The sequence below is a fragment of the Drosophila mauritiana genome, chromosome 3R (assembly GCF_004382145.1).
Source record: "Drosophila mauritiana strain mau12 chromosome 3R, ASM438214v1, whole genome shotgun sequence".
Lineage (NCBI taxonomy): Eukaryota > Metazoa > Arthropoda > Insecta > Diptera > Drosophilidae > Drosophila > Drosophila mauritiana.
Window position 1 is genome coordinate 5,003,529 of NC_046670.1, and position 16,523 is coordinate 5,020,051.

At 40.8% G+C, this 16,523-nt stretch overlaps 3 protein-coding genes across 3 annotated transcripts; 2 read left to right on the forward strand and 1 right to left on the reverse strand.

Annotated features, from left to right (window-relative positions):
* The first annotated feature begins 1,313 nt into the window (after positions 1-1,313).
* On the forward strand, positions 1,314-2,967 carry LOC117144318. Its single transcript, XM_033309430.1, has 3 exons — positions 1,314-1,764; positions 1,817-1,939; positions 2,798-2,967. The coding sequence occupies exons 1-3, from the start codon at positions 1,460-1,462 to the stop codon at positions 2,931-2,933; spliced, it is 564 nt and encodes a 187-aa protein (XP_033165321.1). The 5' UTR covers positions 1,314-1,459; the 3' UTR covers positions 2,934-2,967.
* A 1,184-nt stretch (positions 2,968-4,151) lies between these two features.
* LOC117145150 (serine protease 7) lies at positions 4,152-6,542 on the forward strand. The gene is made up of 5 exons (XM_033310690.1): positions 4,152-4,378; positions 5,123-5,509; positions 5,574-5,682; positions 5,756-6,042; positions 6,149-6,542. The coding sequence occupies exons 1-5, from the start codon at positions 4,291-4,293 to the stop codon at positions 6,451-6,453; spliced, it is 1,176 nt and encodes a 391-aa protein (XP_033166581.1). The 5' UTR covers positions 4,152-4,290; the 3' UTR covers positions 6,454-6,542.
* Positions 6,543-13,759: 7,217 nt separating this feature from the next.
* LOC117144235 lies at positions 13,760-14,594 on the reverse strand. Its single transcript, XM_033309304.1, has 3 exons — positions 14,257-14,594; positions 14,073-14,195; positions 13,760-14,013 (listed from the first exon to the last, which is right to left on the reverse strand). Exons 1-3 carry the CDS (start codon positions 14,562-14,564, stop codon positions 13,869-13,871), a joined length of 576 nt encoding a protein of 191 aa, XP_033165195.1. The 5' UTR covers positions 14,565-14,594; the 3' UTR covers positions 13,760-13,868.
* Between the last annotated feature and the right edge of the window lie 1,929 nt (positions 14,595-16,523).

Genomic DNA, 16,523 nt, shown 5'->3' on the forward strand with positions numbered 1-16,523 from the left:
GGCCTCATTAAGGGTTAAGCCAAAGTTAAAGTTTCAGCGCTGGGGGAAAAAAACTGTTCCGACGTGTTCTGGGCGGCTAGAATATCCTGCCGTAAGCAGGAAAATTATTAAACAATGCCCAGGGGCAGCAGGACGAGGAGGTGGTGAGACGAGCATGATGACAATGAGGACCCTGGTGCATGCAGCTATGAAAATGGCAAAGTGCTGACCTAAGCCCACAAACAAAATGGCATGCTACAGAGGACGAGACAGCTAAAAAGTGTCACAGCAGCTCAACACAAAAACTCAAATTCCAAGCGCCCGAGTTCGACCCCGGCTGGAACTGGTACTGGTACCACTACTACTACTACTGAAACAGAAACTGAACCCGGGCAGACCGACGGACGGATGGACATGACGAAGTGTCAGTGGCTCAGAGCAACGAAATCCCAATGTAGCCAGTGATAAGGCCAACTACAGAGCCACGTGTTTGCTTTTCAATTTGTGCCAGCAGCCAGCAGCCGGCTGTGGAATTATGAATAGGCCGGCACAAAAACAAAGCGGCCAACAGCAGAAAGACATCGTGAATGGGCCAAGTGGAACGGCTTTCTGGGGCCCGACCGGGGTTAAGGGGCTAACGGGCGTTACACGGAGCGTTGGAGCATTCATTGGTGCTAAACAGGGTGCGAGGTGAGGTGCGGGCAGGCCAGGATTCGGAATGGATTCGGAGAGGATGGGATGGTGCTGCTTGGGATGGGATGGTGCTGCTTGGGATGGGATGACTACGCTTCGATGCCGACAGGCAAAGGAAAACAACTTTTGCGAAAGTTGTACTCGATTTGTGTTCTATTTTAGTGCTCCTGCTCGTTCTCTCCTGCTTCCATTTACATCACTACTTATGGCAAGCTGCATCGCATGAAATGCAAATGTTTATCTGCAAGGACTCAAAGTCGCTGGGGATGAACATACAAATTTCATGGTAAACTCTTTGATCGCTCCAACAATTTGGATAAAAGGAAGCAAGGATTCATAGTTCGAGATACAAAAATTGCCTGATCAATTCAAATTGGAAAGGTTCTTAAAAATTACGTAAGCGGGCTTAAAACCCTTTGGTTGTAAGCCGATCAACATCAACAAATAATCATTTTAACGTAAACCAAAAATTACATACAATCATAAATTCCAAAAGAAAAGCTACAGATAGAAACATATTCATGTAAAAAAACACATAGCCAATAAAAATGCTTATGATTAGCAACTTAATCTTCAAATGTAATTGTCATCTTGAACTTAAAATAAAATTTTAGATTTGACTGTCATCAAAATTATGAAAGTATCCATCAACAAACACTGCTTTACCTATCATCTATAACATTTATTTAGACCTTAACCAAAAAAAATATATTCACAAATTCCACGGAAGTATTCAAAATAATAACTCATACACAGTAATACCCATCACTTCAATACAACCTCCGAAATGGAAGCCGCCAGTGAACGCAAAACCCAGATTATGGAAAAGAGGAAGCTCATGGGCGACAAGAGGATGAGCATGGGAATGAAGTCCTTCTATGCCTCGGTAATAGGAAGCATTTTCCGGATGAGCGATGAGCAGCGGAACGCGTTTGCAGCCATGTATAGGCGCCACAAGGCTGACGCCCAATACGTTAACGCTGACTACGTTGATGATCCCGTGGAGGAGTACGTGCCCATTTATCAAACCGTATTCGATGACGACCGGGATCCCGTGCACGAGCCCACATTCTCTAAACACCGCATACCACTGTAAGATTTCTAGCCAAACTTGCTACGGTCAGAATACTTCTTATTCCTTTAGTCAGATACGTTGTCTGGAGCGTTACCACAATTCCAAGCGGGAGTACGCCGATCAGTTCAAGCGGGAGATCAAACTTCTGATCGACAACCAGTCCACGGCGCAGGAGGCCTGGCAATTCGTACGGTAAGCTGAGATTCATTCTATATGTAATAGAGTTAAATAGTAACAATCCAATACTATTTCATTAACGCACGCCTTAGACAAACCCTTGAATGACCAGCCCCTATTCCTCTTACTTATCTTTTAGTTTAGTTCTCAATATCATTTTTATTTAGATGCTAACTTCAAGTGTGGAGGTCACGTCAAAAAAAAAGCTTTGAATGCTCTCAAACATCCAGATACTAGTAGTGAATTACACAATTTTAGTTTGAAATCTAGATAATAAGATCAGTACCCAATTCCAATTGAAATCGGTTCAATGTTCGACTCGGCCCGCAAACTAGTTCGGAAATCTAAATCTATCCCAAGTAATGTTCTAGGTTCAAGCTGTTCTGCATGTGTCACTTCAAAAGTTTTAATTTGTTTTTATTTCTTTTTGACAGTGCTGTCATTAAGATTTCTGTAGATTTCGCTGAATAACAAGTATCTGATAGTCGAGGAAATCGACTATACCGTTCTCTATTTAGTTATTGTTAACTAAAATGGAAAAGAAGTCGTTCATTTTGCGTTTCGTTACAATTTTTTCGTCAAAGCTTTTAGTGTATTGTATTTAGTTAAAAGATTGCTTTTAAAGTTATTATCAACAACATCTAGCCGCAGTATCAGAATTATGAGAATTGATAAAACTAAAGATTTTTAAGCTAAGTAGTTTATCACTGAGATTTTTAATTCAAAACACTAAAAAGTTTTTTTTTCAAAAGTTTTTGAAACCACTACAAGCATTTCTTTTGAACCATATCATCTTCAATTGACAATCATTAGAAACAATAAATACCAAAATTTCGAATTACTGTACTTAGTTCCTTTTTGTTTTTCTTTCAGAACCATGGCCTATACCACACTTTGGCCGCCGCTGCACACAAGAAAAGAGCTCAAGATTTTTGAATTGGACTTTTGCAAGCTCAATCCTCAAGAGCAGAAGCGCTATAACAAAATAATGGCGACCAATTTTTCTTAAAGTCTTTAAGCTTTAATATATAAAATTTTATAATTTAAAAAAAAAATATAAAATAATAAAAGCAGCAAAAATGTTGATGAAAAGAAAGATATTTTCGATTTATAAATTTTTGAAAGCAAATGGGGAAAAACTTAAGATCGTTTTGGAAATATAATAATAATCGGAAACCCTCACAGTATTTCTGTATTCTTTATATATACTTTTAAAGCCAGTTAGTTTAGTACGGTAACGTTTGTAAAGGAAGATGTAAAACATGATAAAGTTTTTATAGGTATAAATGCACAAATAAAATCTCTGTCAACTAATTCATCGATCGTGTCAACAAACTAGTTAGTGCCTACCAATGGGTTGACAAGTCTCTACTACTTGCAATCTGTCTGGTCACGGCACGAATCCAGCAAAGTTGTAGCTCGATTGATCTCCTGTTTTACACACCCCGTGAAAAAACCTAGTTGAAGCTCTGCAGAAGTGCATTTCAACTACAGCCGGGAGTCACGAAAGAGTATTGCCGCAATTCACTTTTGGACAGAGTCAGCGTACTGACTCACTAGCTAAACAGAGATAGGAGCTTATGAATAATAAATAGTATTTTCCGAAAGCCAGGAACTTTCAGCCTAATGGGGAAGGGGAACTGGGCCGTTATAACTGTGGTGACTTGAGGTATCTCGCATTTCAATGACCAAAGGAGAAATAGAATCCATGTTGTGAGAAATTTCAGGAGCTTTCTCTCACCGCTACAATGTAATGAGGATCGCTCGATAGTGATTGAGTATTTAGGAATTTTACATATGTATACATTGTTCATCGGGGTGGTTCATTGCACGGGCTCGACATACAAAACACATTTTTTTGAATACATTTTAATACGTACACAATATATACATTTATATATAATATTTTCAGAGCGAGGCCGTTTTCGGGTCCAGCAAAAAATAGTCTAAACAAAATGTTCGATTTTGATCTGTAAAAAGTACGTGCATAGTGAGGTCTACCTGTATAGGATCTGTACACTCTAGGGAGAAAACATCAAAATCCGAGTACCAAAGCTTTTCAAAAGATCTCTTTCTCAGTTGTGATAAGCTCGGATCAAGTCTCTTGGTGGGCTTGAAAGCTTTACTCACTGCCTCTCAGGGACAGTATCTCTCACCGCCGAATCGATTATCATCTGCGATCGCATTTAAAAGGTCTCTCACCCGTTAATTCGCGATCAGTTGTCTTTGCGTCTCGAAGGCGTTCGTAGTTTAATTTCGTTTCCCGGTTCTCTGGTTCGAGGTCGACGCGCGTAATCGCAAAGACGCGTTCTTATTGAATAAGCTGTGAATCTTCTTATTAAGATTGGTGGGAAATATCCCAGAAGATGAAATCAACACGCAAAGTAGTTGGGATTTTTTTGGCCACCTGCCTGCTGCCTTTCACCGTTCTACAAAATGTTGCGGCCCAAGGAAGTAAGTACCGCGCTATAAATATGTGATTCACTCAGAGCTGACTCATTAATTGAGACCGGTACTTATCCGTGTTAAGCGCAATAGCTTAGCAGAATTCAATGCGGTTATCAGACTTGAACTTGAACAAATTTCCCATGTCAATGACTTAATTGAGCGCACTCGTGTATTCTTTTATTCTCCTCAATAAATTTAATGGGTCCAGTCGTCAAACAACATATTACATTATCAAGGGATTTGATTGATATCAAAACATTAATCGTGTTTTTTATTATTAAGTAGCAACTCCTGACAATTTAAAATGTCGTTCTTAATGCTCTTCTTAATGAAATAACATAAAAGTGCAATTTAAAATTTTATTTAACATAAACAAATTTCTTGATAGTATTTTTATAATTTGCAAAGAATTAAGCTGCAAAATTAGGTCACTTATATTGACTACAATTTTTGATAGCATAATCAAGCGAATCAAAATGTTGACTCAAATGACACTTTTAGGTAAAGTCGTTTTGTTTTAATTCAACGACGTGCTGATTGTTATTATTATTGTTTAATTTATTATAATTTAAATAGCCTTATCAGTGGGTTGATTCAAGAATTCCCAATTTTCAAAGTTGTCTTCATGTTTTATACCACTTTTAACGGTCGATTTAATCAAGCCATGTCATTTCGTCCATGCCTTCGTTTTTAGTCGTTTTTACAAGTCTTACTGATCTTCATACTTGTTGCTTTAATTATTATGTGTAGGTTGTAGGAATCCCAACCAGAAACGGGGACGATGCTTGTCCATATACGACTGTCAAAGTCTGCTTTCCGTGATTCAACAGACTTATGTCAGCCCGGAGGACAGAACCTTCCTTCGAAACTCGCAGTGCCTCGATGGAGTAGGTCGCCAGCCATATGTTTGCTGTACAAGTGATCGCAGCTTTGGATCCCAGGAAAGCACATCTGCAGCCCCGCCTCCAACGACTATCAGTTCAAGTTCACAGGGTCAAGACGGTCAAGCGGGTCGGGGCAATCTGCTGCCCTCGCCACCCAAGTGCGGGCCCCACTCCTTCAGCAATAAGGTCTATAATGGCAACGACACTGCTATTGACGAGTTCATCTGGATGGCGTTGCTTGAGTACGTGGATAGTAAGTTAGATCTTGAATATAATAGTGTAAGTTTTAGTTAACGCATCTGTATCCATTTTGACAGACAGGGGACGGCGGGAAATCAGTTGCGGTGGCAGTTTGATCAACAATCGTTACGTTCTTACCGCCGCCCATTGCGTCATTGGTGCGGTGGAAACGGAAGTGGGTCACCTGTAAGTATTTATCTAGTTTAATGTTTATGCAGGTTTTAAAGTAACTAACTAAGCTGTTTGTGCCTCTATACAGAACTACCGTTCGATTGGGGGAATACGATACCAGCAAGGACGTGGACTGCGTAGATAAAATTTGCAACCCGCCCATCCTTCAATTGGGCATCGAACAGGCCACTGTACATCCCCAATATGATCCTAACAACAAGAACCGCATTCACGACATTGCCTTATTGCGATTAGATCGGCCCGTTTTGCTTAATGAGTATATTCAGCCGGTTTGTTTGCCTTTGGTCAGCACACGTATGGCCATCAATACCGGCGAGCTCTTGGTGGTCAGCGGGTGGGGCCGGACCACAACAGGTGCGTTTGGATATTAAAGATACATATATATACTCTAAAGATATCAATTGAAGCTCCTGACCAAGAAATCTTTTATTACTAATTGATTCAAATTCTTATTCTTCAGCCCGAAAGAGCACCATCAAGCAGCGATTGGATCTGCCGGTGAATGACCACGATTACTGCGCGGGAAAGTTCGCTACCAGGAATATCCACCTGATCAGTTCCCAGCTCTGTGTTGGCGGGGAATTCTACCGCGACAGCTGTGATGGTGACTCCGGCGGACCACTGATGCGAAGGGGCTTCAACCAGGCGTGGTACCAGGAGGGCGTGGTATCCTTTGGCAACCGCTGCGGACTAGAGGGCTGGCCAGGTGTCTACACACGGGTAGCCGACTACATGGACTGGATCCTGGAGACCATTCGTCCCTGAGCAGCGGAACGAAGGCCGCTATTGTTCTGATAATGTTTTAATTAAAGTCAAGTCGAGAGTGCTCTTTGGGCATGGCGCCCATCCTTTAATTAACTTGCATTCAATGTGATTTTATCAGCTGCACTTACCACGCTGCGTATACGTAATGCGCTTACAGTCTAGCGCCGTTTGCGGTAATTAAAATCGCTGTTCCCCACTGGGATGCGATGGTGAGAGTTCAGTGGAATAACTTTCAAGATGCGGCCAACTTGCCCAGAGGCACCTTCTTAGCGCCCCCAGCGATTTTCTATGCAATTTGGCAATGAATTTCTATTATGCAAGCAGTGCTTTTCCGGGCTTCCGGCGCTTCCTCCGCAAAGTTTTCACTTGCTTGCTGGCTGATTGCATTGAAGGCGTGGCTAGGCTGGAAAACAAAGTAGACAATGGCTAGGCTCATTAATTGTGTGCGCGCGGAAAGGTTAATGATGCCTGCAGGAACTGGTTAGCACGGACAATGGGCTTGGGTTTCTTGACCAAATTTACAGAGTCCTCATAACAGCTTTTTAATGCGGATCCAAATATAAGTGCACGAAGTAAACAAGGATCGCAAAGGAACAACATAACTTATATAGTTGAGTATATAGGTACTTCCTTCTTTCCTTCTAAAGACTATGGATTAAAGGAGGGCTTAATGAATGAACAAATAAATCCGAGCCCTGGTACCCGAATCCAATCTCTAGTTGGAAAGATAGCCTTGCTAGCACTTTTGACATTTTCATAAATTTTTTCCTTTATCTTTTTATATATTTTATTGTTGGAACAATTTATTTTGAACACAAAGAAAAAAAGTGCCAAGAAGTTTTTTTGCAAATCGATATAAATTTACAAGACTGCTCAACCTTATAGCTTTTATAGTCCCTGTGATCAAGAATATATATAGCTTATATATTCGGAAAAGCTTTCTTCTGCCTGTTACATACTTTTCAACAAATCCAGTATTATTTACAGTTTTAGTTTAAAAAAAAAACTCAAATTATAAAAATCTTCTTATATATGTGCGTTACGGTGGCTGTTGACGAAATGCTTTTGGCACACCTCTAGGAATTGGCAAAACAACTTATATAAACTAAGCCAAAGCATTTTTTCAAGAAGCCTGCAGCAACATTTTTCGGTGGTTTGTGGGCTGCGTTGGCCATATAGGTTTCGAGGTATCGGCTTGGCCAAATCGACAAACAGACGGATATAGCACGATTATCTCGACCAGTGGTCCTAATCAAAAATATATATACTTTATATATGTACACTTACTATATATAGATTTTATGATGGTATAATATAAATTCTATTTCTTGTGAATATGAATTACGTCATTATAATAAGTACTAAAGTTACAAAACAAACAAGATGACATATAGAAAAAGGTCGAGAAATGCTTGAAATCCGGTTATGCCGAAAATGTTAAAGGTATCAATATAATTTTCATCCTGTTATATGCACAACCCTTTAAACTCTTTAGTTTTGTTGTATGTTCTACCCGGAACCCTCGCTCAACTTTTGCGAAAATGAAATAAAGAGAAAATTTCCCCCATTTAGCCGAGCTCTCTGGCCATGTGTGGCTAAATTGAGCAAACGAAAACACGAAAGAAAAAACGCTTTTGCTAAATGCTGGCGAGCGAAAAACTTGTAATTCAATTTTGAGGGCAACTTTGCCCAAATGCAAGCCAAATGTAATTAACACGCACACGGACACTCGCACAGGCGTTCGAATCTGCTGCAATGGAGTGGCAAAACGACTTGTACACCTGCCAGCCGGGCAGACAGATATTCCGAGCCCATCCTGACCCGGCCGACTCCAACCGAACCGAACTCAACCGCCGGCCATCCCAATTCCATGCCACTTCGGCCGACTGCCGTCGATTGGCGTGGAGTGTGTCCGGAATCGCCTCTAACTCTGGGCCCGGAATGGAAATGGCCAAGTGGGAGGCTGGCACTGCCTTCGTCAGTAACAGGCTTAATTGAGTTGTGTTCGCAGCATTTAAAATGGCCAACGGCGCTAACGATCCGACCAGCGCTACCATGGCCAAAAACCACGAAAATAAGTTGCATAAATATTACATTTTCATACATTAACAACGCGTCAAAAGATGGTATTTAATTACCAACTTAAATGCAAAACAAACTAGTGTTTTGGTTAAAAATTAATGTGGCCATCAAATTCCAGTTGAAATTAAACCAGTACTTATGTGATGATTCATAAAGGAAGAGTATTAGTATTTAATTTGAATTTTCTCCTTATACTAAATAGAGTAATAGAACACTTTAGGTCCCTATGTTTTCCATGGTGCACAAGCCAAAGCGGCAGAACACAAAATTGGATTAAATGCCGACGATTTGCAAGAAAAATACTTGCCCCTCTTGCTGCTGGGCTGAAACAAAATTCAAGCTTAAGTGGCCAAAATGAAATGTAGTGTGCTGCGCGCAATGAAAGCGAAAAGAACGGAAAACAGACAGAAAGTTGTTGCACGCAAAAAATAAACTGGACTGCGGCAACAGTCGCATAAATCTAAACCATTTTTTTTAGCGAGCAGAAAGCATGAGCATCGGGACAAATTCGGTGATTGATGAATTGAGCGAGCGTTGCGCATACGCCATGTGGCCCGGGCAAAAAGTTGCAATAATTTCATTTAACATGCATAGCCAAACTGGCAAACTGTCACAGGGCCGAACCCTAGCCCAAACCTACCAAATAAACCGATACCAATGCCCAAACCGCCCAGAACGATTCCCGATTCTTGCGCAATTTATGACTTTGGCCTGGATGCACTCGTCACAAATGCCAATGTCGATTTGGCGGACTCTCGCGTGCTTTTGAATGGCCTTCAATTGCTCGAAAATCGAAATCTATGCATTTTGGAATATTTGAACGAGCGAAAAGCAGGAGAATTAAAGGAGCCGGTAAATTTGGTCGTGTTAGCCAGCAATCGAGTATTGAAAATGCATTTTGCCGAGTCCATATACATGTATAGTGGATGCCACTGCTTCACATTTGATTACTGCTGCGGGTGGACTCGAAGGCCACGGGAGCGGGCTAATGCGATTTGCGCCTGCCCTGCTGATTGTTACCGCCGATTCTGCCTCGGCCACATCATTTGCCGTTTGCCGTTTGCTGTTTGCATTTGCATTTGCCGTTTTTGCAATGACATTATTTACTTAGCATTTGCATTTCCAATTTTGCATGCTGTGCATTGGCAATTGGCAGCGCAAACACACACGAAATGCCAAAGGACAGTTGATTTTTACGTCTGCTGATTGTGCTCCTATTATGCTTATTGGGTCCCGAATAATGAATGGCACAATTAATTCGCAATAGCAATCAAATGGGTTCAAACTATCCACTTGCAGAATAACCGAGGGCACTCTGACCATTCTCCATTGGAATTGTGCAACCCTTCTGGCAGTTTGAGACTAAAAATTTCAAACAAGCTGCCAATCAAACGGCAAAGGGCTTAGAATGCCCTCATTGAGACACAAAGTGACCCCTTCTGTGCAGACTTTTCAGTTTCATCTGGAAAAATGTAATTTGTCGCTTCAGTTTTCTTTTTGTTTAGCAACTCTGTGAGCTGGACTAAATAAAATTTGAACTTGCATTCTCAGCCGTTTTGCAGGCAACTCAAACAGAATGCCGGAAAATATTCCAGCATTTTGCTGAACATGTGAAATTAAAAAAACTCCTTCTATGCCGGAACTATGGGCTCAGGCTCTCGATGTCGAAACCGCACCGGCGTCCTTAAAATGTTTGATTAAATTTTCATTCTCGGGAGCAACATTTTGCGGTTTCTCATAAGCATTACAGACCCTCTTCGTCGGCTCAAAAGTTTCGAATCATTTGGGCTAAAATATGGCCGCCAGGTAAATGCGATGATGAGGCAATTTATTTGTGTTTATTTTCGGCATTCGTTTTTCACCGAGTTCTTTTCACTTCTTTGTCGATATTTTTCAGGAGCCGAGCCCCGACCCTCGGAGCATTGAGATGATTAAGTGTTCGCCGGCAGGGCAAGTATTAATAAACTTGTGGCACACACTTTTCCAGCGCAAGCGGAAAAGCGTGTTTTTGTGCGGCAAAGGAATGACCACCGAGTCACAGAAACGGCTTGTAAAGGGAGCGACAATATAATTTAAATTTATTTAACAACCGACTTGTTAAAACCGTAAAGCGAGAGGGATGGGTTCGGGTCTAGTGGGAAGTGCACCACAACAGCATTAAGTAGCTCATTAAATTTCCTTAACCAACAACAGAACACAACACAAACAAGCCACTGGCAGACCAACTGACTTTTCGTTTCGTTTTTATTTTGTAAGTAGGAAATATTATAGTAGAAAAACGGCGCCAAAAGAAATGAAATCGCCTGAGAAAGTGGAGTGGGCGGATGTGGGGGCGTGGCGGCGGACAGCCTCAAAGCGAGCGAGCTGTAAAAAACGCCGTAAGTGTATTTTTATTGCGTATAAAATGCATTTTGCAATGCCACACAAAATTCAAGTGGTGTGCGTTCTGAACGGAAGTTACGACCAGCGAGCTAGGACCACAAGCAAACACACACACGCACACATACAGACACACAGGCGGTTTGTGGCTGTGGTGGTGAGTGCGCTTATGTGTGCGCCACGAAATCTTGATGTCGGAAGTTATGGACTACGAAATCAAGGAAATCGCAGGAAATTTCTTACTCCAGCTATTGCATTTTTTAAATAATATTCATGTGGAGCAGGGCAATCAAGCGGAAGTAACATAAATGAACAAATATATAAATATTTATTGTTATTAAGAATTTAGTTAACACTGCGCAAGTAACAAGTTATTAATCGTCTGAGTGAGCCTGAACTGAAATGTGTAACTTTAATGATATTTTTACAAAACACGAAATATTTAAACCTTTAATAATACAAAAAAAAACATAAGAAAACACCACCCAAACACTTAAGTGCGTACCAAATATTCAAGATGTACATTACTTACACTCAAGTCAACAGCAGAACTTAATCATACTTTCCCCAAAGCAAACTGCTTCAGCCAGTGCAAATACCCCAGTAAAGAAAACAAACGAGTTGCCAAGCAATGATTGCTCAGCATTGCTACTTGTTGTTAAATATGTTGCACAAACAAACAACATTCATTACCCCGGCAAGTGGGTTTTGTGCGGAGGGAGTGGGGCAGAAATGAAGGATCGCTACGTGAACGCTGGGAAATTGGCTGCGCAGCTTAAAAATCGGAGGGTATTGGCGAAAGGTTAAAGCTAAACGCGGGACACGAAGTCTGAAAGGTTGCGGTGATGGAGTCGCGATTTACACCTTGTTTAAGTTCAATGTTTACTCAAACGAGGGTTACCCAGTGCGTATGCGTGATAAATATGCTAATGCTTATCCTTTGGGCGTGCTTAATGTCGATCATGTTCAATGAATAAAAACAAATGGGTATCCATTTGGTATGATTTACGGATTACGCATTTCTCTTGGAGTAATCAATGAATATTAAACAATCGCCCTCGACTAATACTCATCTACATGTATTGATTTGACAAAATACTAAATATGTATTAACGTGCAAATGTATAATCCATAAATATATATTAAGGGTCGGATAATAATAATAAAACTCTACTGAGCGCACCGCTCAGTCGGAGTAGTAAGCATAACATTTAACCGAGTGTGTGGTCCAAATCCAATTGAGCCACTGGTTACACAGTGCGTATGGGTAATATAAATCCAGTGCTCTACGATGTGGGCAGCCTGCGACTTTAAGTTATGCATAAGTTTGTTTTTTTATGTCCTTTTCCGACACTCTTTTCGAGCACTATTAATTATAATTTTTTCTCCGGCTATTCTGGCAACATATGTATGTATGGGCACGGACAGGGGTGTCGGCCAAACATTTTTAAAATTATATGTATCAAAAAGAGGGGGAGCGAGCAGACACGGACACGGATACAGACACGCTCACATGTGCCGGAAATTGGCGCACACCTTGCAGCCATGCAGTGGCAGGAATTTTTTCCATAAGCATCATAAAACCAGGACTGACCGGACGATGGTCAGGCCATTGGGTACATGGTATGGCGGCGTAAACGGGGCTGGGGCGGCTCAGCATGCGGAAATTATAATTTATAGCTGTGAGCTGCGGATGCCAGAGCTTCACAGTGATTTTTTTACCCTTAGCCCTTGCGACGAGGGCTTTCTTCCCAGAACCGACTTTAAAATCGCTGCAACTTTGGCATTAATTGAAGTTGGCCATCGAGGTTGAAAGCCCACTCGAGCATGAATCAGCGTCTATGGGATGGCAGTTTTCAAGTGTTGGGGGCGCCGAAAAGGACGCAAGGAAGTTCTTCATTTTTTAATTTAATATCGTGTGATGCGTGAATTGGAGCGGAAAATACTCCTAGCTTGCTTAGCCTGAGCTAAATTCTTGCAAAATGATTAAATCCCTGTATTCCTCTGTCTAATGCCCGTAAATTGATAAGTCACATTGAAAACCAATATTTGATTTAATGACAGGCCTGACTGCATTCACAGCTCCGATTTCAAATTGTGAAACCTTTGCAAATTACCCTCGGCTGACCAGTTATTTATGATTGTTTATTTTTTGTGGCCTATGCGAAAACCAAACAATAAATCGAAACGCTATTTGATTAATTTTAAAGAAGAAACTCAGCCAAGGGCATAACTGAATTAAAGAGCAAATTCACATGGCGTTTCTGGCCATTGTTCACTGCGTAAACATTTGTAAAGTTGCTCTTTTTCAGGTGTATACACGGTGCAAACAAAACTCAACTCAACGGCTAAAAAATGGCCATAAAATAGCATTTGACAAATGACGCACTTCCTGTCAACGCACACAATCACAAACGCACACATTTGTCCCTTATCGGTAACTTGTAAAAAGAGGTCGAAACAATTGCATCGCTTTTAAACATGAATCTGCTCACATAGTTACACAGTTCAACAATATAATAATTCATTGTTTGAATTTATTTATGAGCGCAGCTCAAATATTTAATATGCACAAGCGGTAGTTTGTTTAAATGTAATTTAGTGGAAAAATGAAACAAATGCGGATTTTATTCAAAGCTATTTAGTTGCTGTCCGACTGACTAACCTTTTTGTAAACGAGATCCTATTAAAATTTAATAAGTAAACATAGAATACATTTTCTTACAGTTCAAAATTCTCGTTTTACGCAAGCCAGCCAATTTGTTAGCTCACTAACTTTGCAGTAAAATAATAAAAAAAAAGGCTTTAATTGCATAGTTAAATTTATTGGCTATACAATTTTTATATAATAATTTCATCAGTATTGCACAGAATAATTGCAAAATTAAATGAGCTAATTAAACCATTTCCAAATGGAATAAAAAGGCTCATTTACAATTGCAATTGGATCAGTTTTAGCAACTCAGACTTAAATCCGTTTTCAACAGATACTCGACGCGACGCTTTTTCTTGGGAGGCAGTTGAAAGAATTTTGAGACAAAGTTATTCAGTTCCCTCTTTGTATGCAGTGGTGGCCACATTGTTTTATAGCACAGGATTCTAGAAAAGCCACGAAAGTCCCGGTTAAATTATGTTTTCATTTCAAACATTTAGCTTACTTCTTCAGGAAAAACTGGTCGCAGATATTGCGTTGATTGGCAATAATGTGCTCCATTTCGTGAAGGAACTGCCTGTCATATTTCGCCTTGGAGTCCAGATACCGCACATAGCAATTGAGATCGCTGGAAATAATGGTGTGTCAGGAAACATATGTAACTCAGCAAGTTTTCTTTCTTAACTGACTATTGAAAGTGCTTTATATCGTAGCTGGGATGCAAACTGGCATCGACCTCATCGTGAAACTTGATTTTGGGCTCATACCACTCGTCGAGCTCCTGGAGACGATGGAACTCATATCGGGAAGCAAGTCCTGACAAGGAAAGCAACGAAGTGCTCTTCATCCTGTTCAGGAAGTCATCCACTTTCTTAGCCTTCTCCTGGGCCTTGGCCACAAACTTCGCGTTGAGGCGATGAACTGGTACTTTTTTACCCCGCAGGATATCCCCCGCTGAGGTGTTCGATTGAATGGTTATAAGGCTCGTCGAGGACATGTTTAAAATTTAACACTGCTCTTGGCAAACTCGAAATTTTTGAGATATGTTAAATGGCTTATTTATGCGGGGACTACTTTGATTCGACAATAAACGCTTTAATAAATACGACGGATAGTTGTCACCGTCAACAACATTTGAGTCCTTGGGGAATTCTTATTTTAAGCCGCTGGTGTTAATAAATACACATGAAAACAGCCGAGAATATCATGGGGATTCATCAGACGATATCTGGAAAGAGGTCAGGCTGCTGCTTTTATTTACACAGCCATTCACATTGGCATTTCAAAAATCATTCATTAATTTTTTAATTCAACAATCAGGCTGGTTCAAAGTGGCGTGGAATAAAAACCAAAAAAAATCTCTGTTATAATATCACATGCAATTAATGCAGGCAATATGCATGCAATTATGCTAAAGGATATCCATTGTAAAAAACCTTTGCAAGTGAGCGCAAAATAGAGTTGCGAACTCGAAAGTTCCCAGTGGAACCAATTATGATGTCCATAAAAACATGAACAACTAACAGGACCCTATTCCAACTTCCATTAACTTATTTGTACATTTATTAGTGGCCCTCCTTATAATCTATGAGGAGTAGTGCGACTGCTAATCTACCCACATTTGCACCCATTATCCAGGTGTGGTCGAAAATTAAGCTCAAAAAGATTCCACACATTTGCGCGCCATTAAACATGCATTCGCGCATTTAATTTCATTTTTTGAACCGCCCGAGTTGACGAAACAGAGCCATCAGCCGGACCACAAGAGTGGCCCAGTGAAGGGGGAATAGGAGCTGCCGCCGACAGGAGAGTTGGCCAATGTTTGCCCAGCAAAAACATGGCCCAAAACGCTGGGTCTATTAAGAGCACATTTGACCAAAGTCGGGGCTCCACTCCGGCACGTGTGCAATGAAAACAAACGAGCCCATTATTGTTACACTTTTCTTTGGCAACCGGCCGCAGAGACCATTAATGATGTGTTATGGCCTCAAGAGGCTGGCCTAGCCGATCCTTGAACTTTGCCCAGGCAGAGCCTGTGAATTGAACTCTAATTGCAGATAATGAATTGCACACATTAGGTCAACGAACAGTCGTCCGGATTGCCGCAAAGTGCCTAATGGAAATGCAATGAACTATTTATGGGCATAAGTAGCCAGCAATTGGCTGACTGAAGTTTGATCACGCAATGGGATTATTAAAGCCGAGACAGGTCGACTTCCCTTTTAAAGTGTTCATCTCATCAGCTTGTGGGTGTTTTCCCTTGGCCTTTTGGCCAACCGTCATTTTGGTCGCCACAAAATTGACAGCAGCTTTCCCACAGCGCGTAATGACAAAACAGTGACTAAAATGTTAACAACAAATCCAATTTATTTCGCCGACCGGCCGACGAAGGACATTAATTAGCAGACGGATCACGTAAAAGGTAATAAATGCAAACTCAATCTGCCAGCGGGGAAATGGCCAAATAACAGAGTGGTTGGTCAAATCTGGGCGCACAAACTAACACAATCTGCTATTAATTCCCACAAACTGCATTTAAAGATAGCGGATTTCATTTAATAGAATGTGTTCGCCGCCATTGATAATTTTAATATAAATATAAATATAAATATAAACGTCATGCTGAAAAAGCGTTAAACAATAAACATTGACAATGGTCGATGGTCAACGAGAGTGTAAACAACAAGATTTACTGCCATATGCTAGGGGATTACGAGTGTAATTGTGCGCCACTTCGAAATGACATTGAACCAGACCTGAAAATTGATTTTGGGCCTGATGCCGAGTCCATTAAGGAAATAAGTTTGCTGAGCACTCGGACCATATTTTAAAATTCATTTGTTTATTGGGCAATTATTTTACTTGGTTGCTGGCAGAGTGAAACAATTTCACTTATGCACAAGTATTTCATATTGTCACACAAATTCATTTTCATTTCGAACTCTCGCTCCGTTGT

What these genes read in the sequence shown, in the direction of transcription:
- LOC117144235 (XM_033309304.1), bottom strand. Translation starts at nt 14,564, where the DNA reads ATGTCCTCGACGAGCCTTATAACCATTCAATCGAACACCTCAGCGGGG. An exon ending in GATATAAAGCACTTTCAATA is followed by an intron (nt 14,196 to 14,256) that starts GTCAGTTAAGAA and finishes CATTATTTCCAG; the next exon opens with CGATCTCAATTGCTATGTGC. An exon ending in GACCAGTTTTTCCTGAAGAA is followed by an intron (nt 14,014 to 14,072) that starts GTAAGCTAAATG and finishes TGGCTTTTCTAG; the next exon opens with AATCCTGTGCTATAAAACAA.
- LOC117145150 (XM_033310690.1), top strand. Translation starts at nt 4,291, where the DNA reads ATGAAATCAACACGCAAAGTAGTTGGGATTTTTTTGGCCACCTGCCTG. An exon ending in GTTGCTTGAGTACGTGGATA is followed by an intron (nt 5,510 to 5,573) that starts GTAAGTTAGATC and finishes CCATTTTGACAG; the next exon opens with ACAGGGGACGGCGGGAAATC. An exon ending in GTGGGGCCGGACCACAACAG is followed by an intron (nt 6,043 to 6,148) that starts GTGCGTTTGGAT and finishes CTTATTCTTCAG; the next exon opens with CCCGAAAGAGCACCATCAAG.
- LOC117144318 (XM_033309430.1), top strand. Translation starts at nt 1,460, where the DNA reads ATGGAAGCCGCCAGTGAACGCAAAACCCAGATTATGGAAAAGAGGAAG. An exon ending in TCTAAACACCGCATACCACT is followed by an intron (nt 1,765 to 1,816) that starts GTAAGATTTCTA and finishes TTATTCCTTTAG; the next exon opens with TCAGATACGTTGTCTGGAGC. An exon ending in GAGGCCTGGCAATTCGTACG is followed by an intron (nt 1,940 to 2,797) that starts GTAAGCTGAGAT and finishes TTTTTCTTTCAG; the next exon opens with AACCATGGCCTATACCACAC.